The sequence below is a fragment of the Pundamilia nyererei genome, unplaced genomic scaffold (assembly GCF_000239375.1).
Source record: "Pundamilia nyererei isolate P.nyererei 1_Seehausen unplaced genomic scaffold, PunNye1.0 scaffold00034, whole genome shotgun sequence".
Lineage (NCBI taxonomy): Eukaryota > Metazoa > Chordata > Actinopteri > Cichliformes > Cichlidae > Pundamilia > Pundamilia nyererei.
The window spans coordinates 3,150,032-3,166,105 of NW_005187435.1; the positions used below are offsets into that span (position 1 = coordinate 3,150,032).

General features: G+C 37.4%; 1 protein-coding gene across 6 annotated transcripts in view; it reads right to left on the reverse strand.

Moving 5' to 3' along the window:
* The window catches only part of nav1b (neuron navigator 1b), a 67,808-nt gene that overhangs the window by 44,857 nt on the left and 6,877 nt on the right, over window positions 1–16,074 (reverse strand). For all 6 annotated transcript variants that reach the window (XM_013910008.1, XM_013910009.1, XM_013910007.1 and 3 more), the window contains exons 2-3: window positions 6,264–7,072; window positions 5,989–6,077 (exon numbers count right to left, since the gene is read on the reverse strand). In XM_013910008.1, coding sequence (XP_013765462.1) covers window positions 5,989–6,077; window positions 6,264–7,045 — 871 coding nt within the window. In that variant the 5' untranslated portion in view covers window positions 7,046–7,072. The remainder of the gene's footprint in view (window positions 1–5,988; window positions 6,078–6,263; window positions 7,073–16,074) is intronic.

Consider the following 16,074-nt stretch of genomic DNA (forward strand, 5'->3'; position numbering starts at 1 on the left):
CACACTTCAAATTGCAACTCCAGTCACATCATTTTGTGCAGGGTTTATTTGCTGACATACGAATATAATCGTCATTCAGTATTAGACACAGCAGTCTCTGAAGAGGATTCAGGAGGCTCAGGCTCTGCAGAACTCGCATGCAGGCTGCTCTTTCGAAAATGCTGCATGTCATCCACGCCAGATATGCACAACCACAGCTGCAAAAAAAAACCCAAAATAAAACAACACAAACACTAAACTGTGACAATGAGAACATGTTGATATGTAATCATTCTATGAAATAAAAAAAATCCTTTAAAGTACACAATTCACTTAACCAGCATGACTAAAAAAACGCTACATGGTGCAAATCCACCGGATATGTTTGACCTGCTTGCTTAAGTGTCGAGAGGGTTCAACTCTAACTCTCACAATAGGCTGGCAACACACTCCAACGCCTTTTTTATTAGGCTTTCAGAGCACCTGGGGTGGCTCATGGACTAGCAACCCTGTTTGATCTGGCAATTAGCTTCTGGAACAATGTCAACTCTTGTTCTTCCTCATCACGAGATCCAAGCCTCCCTGCCTGACTTGCGATCACTGCCGGTGACCTCACTCTTGCGATGCAGTGAATAACTGGTTTGTTTAGGGAGTGGGGATTTCATAATGAATCATAGGATCACAAGCCCCCTATGCATAAAGATTGCATCAGACATTGACAAACTGAATACTTTCTACCAAATGATGTTGAAAGTCCCTTAAGTGGGCCAACTAATTAATTTGGACCAGAGAGGAATAATTCAACATCAACTTTAGAACAAACAAAAAACATTTAGAGTATAAATCCCATTAACTTTATTTAAAATTTTTGTCCAGATATGGTCATTCCCTCTCAGAATTAATGGTGCTTTTCAATTTTATCTAGTAAGTTTCTGGTTTACGACATTGTTAACCCTTTTACACATAGTGGTCAATACAGTGGACCTCTATTCAAAGGCTGTTTTCTTGTATTTGTGTCAGTGTTGATGGTATACTTGCACATAAGCCACTACATTGGACACTGATGTGTCACTCCATACCCTGCCACCCACTGGTCGCTTAATGTTACTATAGATGTTTGACGTGTTTCATTGTAATTATTGTTATTTAACCCTGTCATGCATGAATTATGACAACCTCAATCAGGATTTTTTTCTTAAGTATTTTTATTCATGTTTTCATGCCTAAAAATGAATAAAAATACTTTAGGGAAAAAAATCCTGATTGAGGTTGTCATAATTCATGCATGACAGGGTTAATTATGTTAGCATGCTGAAACTAACATAGAAACAAACTTAACATCTAAATAAAGTTTTGACTGGGTTTATATGCAAAACCCCTTTTTGCCTGATGCAGGATTTATGGAACGTCATATGTTCATTTGCTTAGCTCTTTGGCAAAACAGCGGGAAAGATTCCGGGAATGCAAGCCGCACAGATGCTGTGAAGACATATTTGTGTGCAAGCCTCCAAAAAGCCAAGAGAGGCCTGATGGTGCTAAATGCTTGTGCAGGTAGATTGCAGAGACATTTGCCATAACGAGGGGAAAAAACAATTCATAACAAAGATAAAATGTACAGATACCAAACACTGGTTGTAATGTACAGATTTCATTGTTTGTAATTAATAGTTTTGTTATAAATGTCCTTGGTGGTAGCTAAGATAAACGTTGAATTAATACCAGCATTACAAACATGAATAAGTCCGATTACTGGAAGTTAATAAGAAGACAATACACATTAACAACATATAAACCTCATCAGTGACTGTCACCTTTAGAAAACATCTAAAAACTGAATTTAAATTTAAAACTGCATCATCAAGCGAGAGGTGGGTGGAGTTGAATCTTTAATTTGGTTTCTTTTGTATGTGGGTCTGATTCACATCCTCCAGGAGGCCATATGTGAATGCAGGTGTGTGTGTGTGTGTGTGTGTGTGTGTGTGTGTGTGTGTGTGTGTGTGTATGCGCGTATGCACGCACACACTTCTATGGCAGGACAGCTACACAGCTGTCTGTGGTGCATTTCCCTTTTTCAGCACGTGTAATCATTTTTGGGGTGCTCAGCTGCTATGATGCAATGCACTGAGGAACATCAGGCAGACCAACACATGTGCATGAAGGGGAAAACCACAAAGAGTCACATGGACATTACTGGGCTTTCAGACAGAATGTGAAAAAGGCCTATTGCATTCTGAAAGTGTTTATTTGTAATGGTTTGTGCCATGCTGAGTTTGGAGAATATATTGAAATTTTTTAACCAGCACCCATCACTCCATCAACTAGTGATTTACTACATATTCCACTTACTCGTGCCATTGCCATTTCCAGTTAATGAAACACAAATGTGTGTGCCTAAAAAGAACACAACATGTCTAATTTGTGAAAAAATCAATGTTGCAAATGATCTAAACAACAACTGCTTTCCCGCTTCATATGTAAACAAATAGGTGGGATAACATATATTATACTGAAATTGATATTGATATTGAAACGTATTGATCACAAAATATTGTCAAGAATCATATCCAAGCAATGAAACAACAACCATACAGCCAAAGTCATTAGAAACCATCTGTCCAAGATAATTTGAACAGCCTCTTTGCCATGTGACTTGACATAATGTGTGCAAGTGTACCTTTTGCAGAGAGCTGTAGGTCGAAGCATAGAATTAAAAGCACATGTAAAAATTGTGTTGAAGTCATATGGTAACTAATGCGATGCAAGAGTCTCTAAATACAGATGTAATGGAATCATTGTGTTAGCTGGAATAATGTGAGAAGCCCTAAGGCTTCTCACATTATGATTTTTTTCCTGAACGAAAGTCTACTGATGAGCTCAAGCTGCAAGACACAATAGCAAAGGTTAAATGGTCTTGTCTACTACTTGCTGTTTGTAAAGTAGTGAGTCTTCCTATCCGGAAACTTTTCTAACTGACCAGTTATTTCTGCCGAATGGAACCATCAGTACTTCATCTTCCAGCTATGTAGCTGAAGACATATGACAGGTTACAAAGACACATCTCTATGAATTTAAGCGTTCCCTAAGTCTTTCCACTGGGGAGAAGAGAAACTCCCAGACAGGAGGTGAAAGCTGATCCTCCCATCAAACCACTCAGTCTCTCAGTCATGCATCTGTCCACCCTCGGCAGAGGACCACTCAGTTGCTGGTCTGGTCTCTCCCAGAGGAGGCTGGCTGAAGGCTCTCAACCCTCAAAGTGATTAAGATAATTAAGAAGTCAGTTAAAGGGTTTTCAAATAGCCCGTGGCATTCATGTGAGGCCATTTTCAAAGTCTGTGTGATTTGGGTGATCCAGAAATAAACAACATAACTAATTCAAAATACTTGAATGCATCCCTGTAAATTCAGTTTTACTGGGATGAATTTTGCTAACTCAATCATTAAAGAGGCCATCACTGTCTGTTCATTTGAGTCAATATCGCTTGCTGTTAGCTAGTTGCCCAACCAAGACTAAATCTAGTCCAGTTGTAGTTATTGATTTCTGTATTCAACTCATGCCAGTAATACTCATACATGTCCAAGCCCATGTCCTGATATACTATATAAATATAATTTTGGTTCATTGCTAGTTGGCTGCAATGCGATGGGCTCATTATATGTCCTATATAGCACACTATAATATTCATGTTTTTTGGCTATAAATGATGGGATTTTAACATGCTGAAAATAAGGCCACACCCAGACAAAAAAGGAAAAATGATATGATGCTTTCATAAGCTGTTACAGGTGCAAAGATGCTAAAAATTGGCTCTTTTAGTCCATTGGTAGGCGGTTGCTGAGCAACATAATGGTCACAATATCTACTAAAAATAAGACCATAATATCATTTAGTGGATCTAAAAATTAGATGTTACTGTCATGAAATTGAAATTAAGCAATGCCTTTATAAAGTGTTACAGGTTCATAAATGCCGCCATCTTAGCCCATTAATATGTGGTTGCTAGGCAACATGATGACATCATGCTATTTCATGCAGAATTCAAATATTTTGCAGATATAAATTAGTTGCTGTTATGAAATTAAGTATGATGCCTTTATAAGTTATTATAAATGCCTAAACATTACAAATAGGTCACCTCAGTCTGTTGATAAGTGGTTGCTAGGCAACATGATAACATATTTGATAAAAATAAGAACCTTTAGGGGTCTAAAATGTACCGAAGTGCCAAGTTTTGATGTTCAGCTTTTGATTGTGTAGGAGTTCACAGACAGACAGACAGAGACTCCATGCATGTAAGATACACAAATAAACTGGTATCTGCAGCCATGCGATTCAACACTATAGTGTATGTATGCCACTTACTGCCCAAACAAGTTAAATTTGCTGATGCTCTTCATTCTCTTTTCTAAACATCATTGACACTGGGTCAAAAGTAAATAACCACAATATTACAATCAAGAATTCACGAGTTCAGATACAATCGATTACATCATGGTGGGGTCCACGTTTTAAATGCTCCACACTCTGTTGCTCACACTTTGAGTTTTAGTTGTTTGTGTGTTGTTGTCTGAAAAGATTAGTGGTTTTTCATTTTTGACCAGTTTATTACTGTTAATCATTGTGACAGTTCTAAAAGAAGTTGGTCCATCTCCAACAATGGTTAAAAACAATGTTTAATATTAAAATATAAAATATAGAAGCTTCTGTGTAACAGTTTTACAACATGCGGGTTTAAATAATAATTTTGTTCTGTGATGTCTGTTTATTTCTCTTAATTAATATTACTTACTTACAGTAGAGCTTTAATAAAATAGTCCCTCTAATTTGATTTAACAGATCTGCCATGCTGGTAACTGCTTCAATCTTCATTTGGAAAAGTGTATCCCTTAAAACAATGAAATAGTGACCATACAAAATATTTTAACACACTGTGCCTGTTTATGTTCACACGTCATGTTTGTATTACAGTGTCCAAGCAACAGGATGTGTGAGGAACAGGGCTGAGGCAAAAATAACTCAACTTTTTATGTTTTACATAGCAGGGATGCAAAAAAATGGAAATTTGATTGTAATGGCACATCAGAGATGTCAAAACCATTGATAAACAGTGCTGCATTAACAGTGGTGTGCGATTTGAGAGAAGTACTCGCTGCCAACAATCTGTTTTCCCACATGCACACAAAGAAAAAGTGAAGTGCTTCAGGAAATCCTGATGAACATAACAGGTGGTACAAGCAGTATAAAGATTTTGTTACGAGTTGGCGGCAGTTTGGTGAGAACAACTGTCAAGCTGAACTGAGTTCAGTGTCAACAGTCAGCCATATAAAACCTTGAGTGTTACATGATGCATATAATACAAATGGAAAAACAGGGTTTTTTTTTCTTGTTTTCCTTCTTTTTTTGCATAAACTGCCTGACCCTTTCAGTTTTAAGTGAAAAAAAGTTCATTTTTGTAATGAATTAAGTAGGTCCTTTGGGGATAACAATACTAGAAAAGACTTAAAGAGTGAAAAGAAGAAGAGTGAATTGATTTAAAGTCAAAGACTGATGGAAATCCATCAGTCTTGCCCATAATTCTTAGCATCCTGAATTCACCCTTTTTATCATTAAGCATAAATTTTACTGGGTTTATACTGGCACCCATTTAAAAGCACATGTGAGTGTTTCATGTATTTGGAGGTGATTTGTTTGCCTTAACTGAATATCAAAGAGCAAAGAATAAACCATAAGAGAGAAATGGAATACCAGATAAAAGATTAATGAGTTTTACCTTAAATTTGATGCCACTTCCACAAAAGAGTTGTTGATTTTTCTTATATTTATTTACTCATATGAATGAGAATAATTAAACATTTCATATGACAACAGCAAAGATCACAGAAATTCCAAAGTCTATGACCCTCCAAAGTTATTTGGGAACTCCTTAGAGGTGCAAGATCCCACATTAAGAACAACTGCTTTATAACAACAGATGTGTCCAGTAGAAAGATTAAGATTTCAAAAAGACTCACCTAGATCATCACAACAGACCTCCATGGAGTCAGAGGAGCAGTCACTGAGATCATCCAGGGAGGTATCTGTATCCTCGTGAATCTTAAACCTACAAAAAACAAAGAAACAAAGAAACAAACGGGTCAACCAAACAAACGGTCTTTCTTTTAATAAGACCATGAATAATAAAAAAGTATGAGACATTATGAGTGTGCATTATTTTCTCTGTGTCCTAGAAATAAACTGCAATCTATTGTATATCTTCCTATCTTAAAAGGTGAAACACTGCCCTCACCTGAATCTAAATGGAGCAACAGCAGCCATGTTGACCTTTCCTGGCTCACTCCCTCTGCGTGGCAGGTTGAATGTTTGATGGGAAGACTTTGATTTGTTGAAAAGCTCCCTGTCAGAAGCTTCCAGGTCATAGTTGGAGATGTTCCTCACTTCTTTTTGGAAGTTCTCTATTCCTGCTGAAGATACTCCTGGTATCTCATTCCCATTTGCATTTTTACTATAAAGAAGACGTCCTCTTCCGTAGCCTACCTGAGGATTTGGTGGGCGGTGTCGCAAAGTGTTACCCTCTTGCGCATTGTCCACACTCCTCTGACGATACTTTCCAAAGGTCCAGTTCTTGTTAGTGTTTCTTCTTAACTGAAGGTCTCTCAAAGCTTTCTGGGTTATCGTGTCGCTGCGGATGTCTGATGTGTCTTTCGAGCGTGGAACTTCCCTCTTTGGTATCTGAGGGCTGCTGTAAGCTGAGCAGGTTCCATCAGCTCGCCCTGCAGCTGCTGAGCTTCTATGTGAATACATGCTAGTCTTTTGGTGCAGCAGGTTGTTCTTTAAAGCGGCACCTCTCAGCAACTCTGCAGCTCCTGAAGAACCAGAGAATGAAGAATATGTAGGCCGTCGTTTTGCGCTGTGCTGATACTGCATTGTGGGATTTGGGAGCCCACTATATTGCTCTTTGGGCTCTGCCTTTGAGACCGACATTGTGCTTCGAGGTGACGGCAGACTGGAGCTGACACCTGCGTCACTCTGCCTCCGAGAAATGACTTTGATATTCACTCCGCTGCTCATGGTTGTTGACAGTCACTGCTCTGAGATCTGGAAAAGACAAATACAGTACAGCAGTTACAACAAGTACAAGATAAAAATAGATTTTCACAACAGCAGCAGCAATAGTAGTACATGTTTGTAGCAGTATTATGTATAATAATAAATATTCAAATGTTTCAATATTGCCTTCTGTTATTTTGGTTTATTTCTGATTAGTTCAGTTCCAGTGTCAAGGTTGAATCTTGATTATTAAGAGGTGGGAGGTGTGGGTTGGTGTGGGATGGGGTGAGCACTTCTACTGATAAATGGCTGATATGGCAGGGCCATCAGCTAATGCATTCATCTGGGCCTCACAGGCTAAATAAGCTGGCTCAGATAAACTGTTCAGTCTCACTTCCAATTCACCTTGCATTAACCCTCTTTAATGTCTGTGGCTCGATTAGTTTATGTTTATTCAATTATCTTCAATTAAACATCTTGTGTGGACTCCTTGACACCTACTTTTAGCCAGTTTGTGATAAACATTCTGCAGATTTTAAAAATGCCACCAAACAATGACAGAGTTGGTTTTGTGTGGGGAAAAGAAGTGTTAGAAACAGAAAAATCAGTGAGCATTTATTTAATGGATGCAGACCTTTAAACATTAACATAAGGGCTAAGTCACACTATAGTACATAAGATCACAACGTCTTTGCCCGGTGACTGGACTGAATTGTTTTTGCCGTAAGCAACCAATTGCAAGTAGCTGGAGTGACCAACTAGTTGACCAGAGGTTAAGAGTGTGACTGCTTTGACTGCAAGGTCACGTGGCTGGAGGCAAACTGTCTCTAGATAATTGTGATCTTACTTTGACTAACTACAGTTAAGGTTTTCAAATAATTACTATTTAAGTAATAAATGCAACCAGACTGCCAGCACTTTGGAATCAATCTGCACCAGAGAGCAAAAACTCATCTCTGATGCCTTTTTTTGTTACAGGCTACTAAACTTAACTGGTTTCCAACTGGTTTTATTTCAGTTGTATTCCTGTATGAACCAGAGTCAAATTCTTTGTTTGTGTGTACAAACATAGCCAAATTACATTTTCCACAAAATACTCTTTCAAAATCCTACTCAATAAGAGAATAGCAAATCAGTTGACACTGGAAAATCTATAGATCTAAGTGACCTTCTTACTGTTATATACTGAAAAAATAACATATTTTTAAACCTTTCTGTGCACATCAAAATATACAAATGTTTATGTGTAGACATTTATCTTTGCTACATTGTGGATGATGGATAACGAGTGAGATTTTTATCTTACTAAATACTGTAAAACAGCTGCACATTCCAGGCTGTCTGCTTCAGAGACAGTTTCTAACCACATGACTTACTGAGTGAATACAAACATGAGCGAGTGGGAAGGAAGAAAGAGGAGAAGATGGTTTGAGGGGAAGGAGCATTATACCATTATGTATCGATTACAGCATCAAAGTAGCTTGAAGGTCTAAAAAACAGACCAGTCACCAGTTCAAATTCCTGTTTGGGGAGAAACACTAAGATCAGAAACGTCTCATGATGTTTGTGTGCCCTTTGATTGCACCTCGACATGAAGCAGTGAAGCAAGAAAAAAAAAATCCGGGGTTAATAATAATGAAAGGAAAACAACACTTTAAAAAAAAGATACAATAGATTAAATTGAATTGTGATCAAAATAAGAAGAAAACAATTAAACTGCCTAATTTCTAATTAATCAAAGCACCATGTGCATTTCAAAATGTGCCATATGCTTCAACAGCTTTGCCTAATGTATTCTTGGTCCTTTACCCACAACCTCCAGTGTGAAACGTGCTGTGAAAGCCAGTGGCAGACTGACACCATTTGGCACATGCGGTAGGAGGATGGCTCCTTTCAGGCCATGCCAACACCGTCTGTCCCTGTCATGGCCAGCAGACAGCACCTCTCCTCCACAGATACAATGTAGTGATTCAACAATATATACCACTTCAATGAACTCAGTGAGGATGACTTTCCTGAATGGATTGTATAGTAGGTGTTGCAGATTCACATTTTCTTTCCTAGAAAAACTTTCTGTCATTAAAGCCCTCAGTCAAAACTGGAATCCGTTTTAAGCTCGGCAACTTTAATTCTCTATATTTTTAACTATTGTCTGTGTAACAATGATGGAAATCAAAATGCCCAACCACTGAATCAGACATAGTGATGTTTCTGAACCCCTTTCAACATTGCATAAGGCTACATCCAACACCAAAACAGATAAAATTGATGGAATAATCACACATTTATAGTTCAGTTAACAACTACAACAAATATTGTGCAAGTATTTGGCTATTTACATTATTGTAAATTAAAATCTAGATGGTTATCTGTTTTGGACATTTCACTTAGGGGATGATGCGCCTTGTCGCAGTTTTCTGACACAGTTTCATAGATCAAAATATAAAATTTATGGTTCGTAGATAATACAAAGAATTGGTTTCAGCCCTACGATCAGATAATTATAAAGACTATAATGGATTCTGATTAAATATACACAGAAAGGAAAATAATGAGCATGCCCTGTTAACCCTGTCAAGGCAGACGTTGCCGATTTGCAACAGTTAAAAACTAACAACCTGATTACCCCACATACATATTTTATGAGTTTTTTTACTCAGAAGTACCACTGCAGGACTTGGTTGTGCATTAGCAACAAAAAACTTAATTTGAGCCTGAGAGGGTTAATCTTTCTGAATATGTACATACAAAACCTCATTTAAGCCAATGTAAAAAAAAAAAAAAAAATAAAAAATTAAAAAAAAAACAAAACAAAAAAAAAAACCCACCACACACACACACACACACAAAAAAAAAACTCCTTTGTTCACATGACTCTAGTATCTGGGGGTTTTTTTATGATTAGCAGTGGGTTTTACTGAGTTTGTTGCACTAGTTGTTTCAGTGTGTAACAATTAGTTTTTGCATTTTTCTTTTCCCAAAGCAAGGTACTTTTTGGCATTTCAAAAACACTTATTTTGTGTTTACTGTATTAATATAAAGTACATGCTTCCCAATAGTTTGCCAAGATTCAGTTTTGCAAGTGCTCATTCCATTAATTTAGTCTAAAGTGATTAAACATGTGATTTTAGTCTAAATAAATAACTGTTACTAGTAGTAGTTTTAATGATAGTTTTAAATAATATTTGGTAATAAAATCTGCACAATACTTCCATGTGTTTTATTGGGTTTTTTATGTATTACTTGAGTGATGCCTTGAAACCCTTATACGTACACTGAAAATAAGGAAAGTGGTTTAACCTGTCAAGGACAAAAACGTACAGAAAATTCTACATCAAGACTTGTAATCATAGCTTTCCTACTTTTGTTAAGCCTCGATTTACAGGTTGTTGGCGTGGTGGTTAGTGTTGTTGCCTCACAACAAGAGAGTCATGGGTCCAAAACCACAATCTGGCTAGTTTGCAGTGGGGTCCCTCTGAGTACTCTGGTTTCCTCCCACAGTTAAAAGTCATGCAGTTATTAGAGTTAAAATAAGAGTTAATTGGTGATTCCAAATTACCCATAAGTGTGAATGTGAGTGCAAATAGTTGTTTGTCTCTTTGTGATAGACTGACGAGCTGCCCCAGTCCCCTGCAACCCGGATAAAGATAGGAGGATGGAAGTTGTTGTAAATCCATTCAGTTTTTATGTTAACCAGACTCTAGACTTTGTTGAACATTATGGAATATGAAGACAACATTTAATTATTTAAGTATTTAAGTGACCGAGCAGTATTGGGGTAAAAGTTATTGAATAGTGTTGGAATAAAGTGACAAAACCGTGAAGGACTAAAATATTCCAAGAGCTCAACTTATTTCATTTAAACATGTTTCAATCATGTTTTATCAACACAAAATGCACAGGTTTATTGAATATGAATAAGTTGTGTTGATTTAACTCAGTTGTTTAAGTTTCTGCCAAAGCAAAACAACTGTGTGCAACCAATGTCCACTATTGAATTAAGTAAATCCAACATCTTTTTTCAGTGTATGAGAAATACTGCTTATATGCATATGGATATGCACACACAAACACAATGGTTTTCATGTCATATTGAAATTAAAGCCACAACACACAAATACAAACAATTTAACACTGATAATTTAAAAGATTGCAAAGATAACTTATATTAGTTCCATTTTTTATTTTTTATTTTAAGTTTTCTAAATAAATAACATTGTAGTATCCTCATTGAAAAAGTTACATTTTTACCTATATCTCAAATAAATATTCTGTTTTAAATCTACACTGGCATAGCCAAAAGAAAAATTTTCATCTTACCTGAATAAAGAAGTGTCCAAACTTTGTGTTCCACAAAGAGACAATAAGCAGTGTGATGTGCAGGCTAACTGGCTCTCATAGTAGAGCTACACCTAATAGGGAGATCCAACTTAAATAAGAGTGCTGTTTTGCAGAGAGCTTTGGCAAATGAGAAGTCAGTGAGAAAACTAGAGGGAAACCTTCATCTCCAACAGCTCAACAATCTCTAGTTTCTCTTCTCTTCCCCAAGGCCACATATACACACACCCACTTCACCTATTATGACCAGAGATTAGTGAGTCATACTTAAGTCTTTTGCCATTGGAATCATGTGTCACAATTTAAATGTGACTGTAAGCTTTTTATTTATTTATTTTTAAACATGCCAGTCTTTCAGCAAGCCATCATCAAAGCACCTTGCCAACTCTATGAGAAGCTAAAATTGCTAAAATTGTTCTCCAAACCTATCATCAAGCAAGAAGGCCAGACTAAAGATACTTAAACAGACCAACATCATGTCTGCAGAGGATCAGTTTACTCTACTCTAAAGTGTCCAGACTGCTCAGGAGCCCTGTGCAGCTGATAATGTCAGGCCTGATAATGTACTCATAACACATCAGCAGATTAAATTTCAGGAAACGCCATTAATCCATTTTGGAAAATGTCTGAAATAAGGATTAAAAAAAATAATCTAGAAATAATCAACATTCAGTGAACCTTTTAAATGCTTATCAAGCCACATGTAACCATTTTATTTCGCTTGCAAGGCCTAATTTTGGTGCTGGAGAAATACACAGTCCCAATCTCTTTGCTGCTCACGTTTCTCCCCATGTAGCCCAGCTCCAATAGATAAGCGCTGAATGAGTACATCATTACATTATCTACATAATTCAATTTTCTCAAGACTGTCATATTATCTACTTTTACAAGTTGCCTGATCTAATTGTTATATATAGCACCAAGGCCCAGATTCCTGATTTTCACCATTTCTTTCTGTGACCTAGCTTTCCCAAGGAGAAACTCTGCTGGGGGAAAAATGAACTGAGGTCAGCTCAGAATGATCAGCAGCACACAGATGCACACATCCAAATTTAATATATGCATGTGAACTATGAAAATATGTAACTAATGGAAGGTTCTTCTTATATTTGGTGTAAGGCACAGTGTAAGTGATCCAGTTTCCAGAAGATAATTTAATCCAGTTAACAAAAAAATGTTAAATGAAAGTTGCAAATAAAAAAAGAAAAGAATAAATAAATAATAAATAAATAAAATTTTATTTATATATCACCTTTCTAGACAGAGTCAAAAAGTGCTGCACAAAAGATAACAAATAATAAAAAGGTAAAACAGACAATATAAAACAGGCAAAAATTAACCAAAAACAGTTTTAAAAAGGTGAGTTTTGAGTTGTTTTTTAAAAACAACTACTGAGTCCACAGTTCTTAATGTATGAGGGAGAGAGTTCCGGAGTCTCGGGGCCACAGTGGTAAAAGCTCTGTCACCCTTAGTCTGTTTTATAGCAAGTAAGCCCTGATCAGATGACCTCAGGGACCTGCTAGGGACATAGGGCTGTAGCAGATCGGAGATGTAGGCTGGTGCCAGTCCATGCAAGCCTCTGAATGTCAAGACCAGGATCTTAACACGTACTCTAAATTCAACAGGAAGCCAGTGTAGTTGAAATAGCAATGGTGTCACATGTGAATACTTGGAGGATTTTGTCAACAGCCTAGCGGCAGCATTTTGCACAGCCTGCAGACGATCCAGAGAACCTTTGCTTAGACACATAAACAAAGAGTTACAATAGTCCAAGTGTGAGGAAATAAATGCATGTATAGCAATCTCCAGTTCAGGGTGAGATAAAATAGGGCTTAACTTAGCCACACTTCTTAAATGATAAAAACAAGACCGAACCAGAGATTTCACATGCCCATCCAATGTGAGAGTCGAGTCAAAAGTCACACCTAAATTCCTGATAGAGGATTTAACATACACTGAAAGAGGACCAAGGGTTCTCACCATCTGGGATAAAAATCTGTCCGCATATGAGGACTTCAGTTTTCCCCTCGTTGAGTTGGAGGAAATTTGCAGCCATTCAATGTTTGATGGAAATATCGTGATGCATGCTCAATCATTCAGGCAAGGACATCCCAAAAAGTTGGTTCTGTTTATCTAAATAAAAAGAATCAGCTTTTTGAAATAAGAGTAGCATTTGACTTATCTTGTTGCTTAATAATCAGGTATAATCAGTTTTGTGTTTAGCCACATTAGTGCTGTGTGACTGGAGCTCACAAAGTTAGGCAATTTACTAACTTTACACTTTCACATTTGGGTAAACTGAGTGAACTTTGATTAGCACAATGTATTCACTCATTCATATTCAATGTGAGAAGAGACGCTCAGATCTGCTTTTACCCAGCCACCTCCTCCAGCTTTTCTTGGAGTGGTGGAAGAGTGGTTGTGGGGGACCAAAGCATTCCCAGACCAGGCGAGAGCCATAATCTCTACAAGTCCACGGGGCCTCTGAACCTCCTCCCATTTTGACAATCATAAAACACATTACCTAGGAGGCATTCAGGTCAAAGGCTACCTAAAACTGGGTACTTGCAATGTGTAAATGTGTAGTGGTGCTACTGTAAGCTATCTAGTAAGTGCAGAGACCCTTCAAAAGGAGATTGTTTCTGCAGTTTGTGTCCATGAGCTTATCCTTTTGTTGACTACCCACAGCTTTTGGTCATAGATAAAATGGGGAAGGCAGACTGTTTGGTGAACTGACAGCTTTGCTTTCACTCACAGCTCTCTTTACACTACAATAAAGCTGTATGGCACAAGCACCATGGCAGACATGGCGTCAGTCCTTTAAATTAAATTTCCTTCTCCATCCCCCCTTACTTGTGAACAACATCCTGATAAAGTGCAGCCCTGGTGAAGCTGAACTCCCATTGGGAACTGAGTCTGACTTTTAATGCAAACCAAACACTCTATGGTTGTACCTGGACCAAATAGCCTGCAATCATGTGTCTAAAACCCAATATTACACTTATAAATAATAACCAATACTACACATCTTTATGTTGGAACACTGTAGCAAAACTGCAGCAGAGTTCCAATAACCAAAGAGCCACTCAGGTTTGAATCAAGCAGATCTTTCCTACCAACCATATCCCTCAAGGTTTCAGTGCCACTGCCACAAAGAGTCTATAAATTGGGCATGATTCAGCACCTTGCTGATAGATACCAAGATGGCCGGTGCATAAAAATAAACAAAAGCAAGGAAGTACCCCTGATGTTCACCTGTGAAAACCTGAATAGTGGACACAAGTATACCCACCCATGATTATTGCCTCTCATCTGCAACCTCTGCCCTTCTCCAGTACACTGGATCCTGATCTGTGTTGTCAGGTACACATTACTTTATCTGCACCGTTGTTTGTTTAAGTAATATGGAAGATGTTAATTTTAACAAATGACGAGTACTAGATGTTGTGGTTCTATGCATCTATCATATAAAAAACAAATCACATTTTATTCCTGTGTGTTTGATGACAAATTAATTTTAAGAACAAATTATAATTTGTTTTCAAACACGTTTTTGTGAACATCCAATATATTTACAGCAACTGTTTAAGTGCCCTACTGAAAAACTCGCCGTATTTCTATTTTGGGAATTACTGCAAGTTTTTCAGCGATCACATCACCTCCCTAATTTCAACACAATAGTTAAATAATCCCTCCTCAATCCATCACACTGACTAACACATTTATAGCACTCTGCAGGAGCACTCATCAGCCGTGTGTCTGCTTACATAGAAAGGCATGTACATTGTTATGTAAAGTGAGTTTTGTGATCTCCAACTTCTCATCACTTCATTTAGTCTTGTAGATATTTGTTGTTCTTCAATTAGTGAAATGTTACCATGAAACTATTAACTACTGACATATTGTCTTTTTTTTATTAAAGCTGTACTTTGTTTTGATGTTGAGATTAGAGGGGACATTTAGGCAAGTGCATTAATCCAGGGATTTACCCTTATTAGTCGCTTTATGTAATTAACCATGGTCAGTAATGCTATGGCAGGATCAACAGCATTAAAAAGTTACATATTAAGTCCATATTATGGGCCAATGGTGATGTATTGATCTATATGTTTTAAAGCTTGAGTGGAGCACTTGTCCTTATAAATGAGCATCAAATACATTCATGTTCTTGCCAAATAGGCGAAATAAATGCTTACTAATCCTATTAGAATGAAGTAAAACTCCCAGTACTGAACAGTATTTCATAGTTGCATCCCAGCATATTTCCCCTGCACTGATTTTTATGCATTTCTTGCCAAGAACCAATGGTGGCTTGCAGAGATGAAGTGGGGAGGAACTGTAATGGATATGTATTGGGGAGATGTTAACTGCATATAATAGTAGTTTATTTATGCATGGGTCTGCTTGTAGTTTATCACATTACGTTTAGTGATTATCTTGCTAGCTTTAATGATTTGTGCAGTTCATTGATGTCAAATTCTGAGCCATCATGCAATGCCTTCATGAGGCAGCAGCATATGTTGCCAAGTGCTCAAAAACCCTATGATTTCATGATAAGGAATAATCGCCACAACCAGCAAGTACAGTGGGACAAAAAAGTATTTAGTCAGCCACCGATTGTGCAAGTTCCCCCACTAAAAATGATGACAGAGGTCAGTAATTTGCACCAGAGGTACACTTCAACTGTGAGAGACAGAATGTGAAAAAAAAAA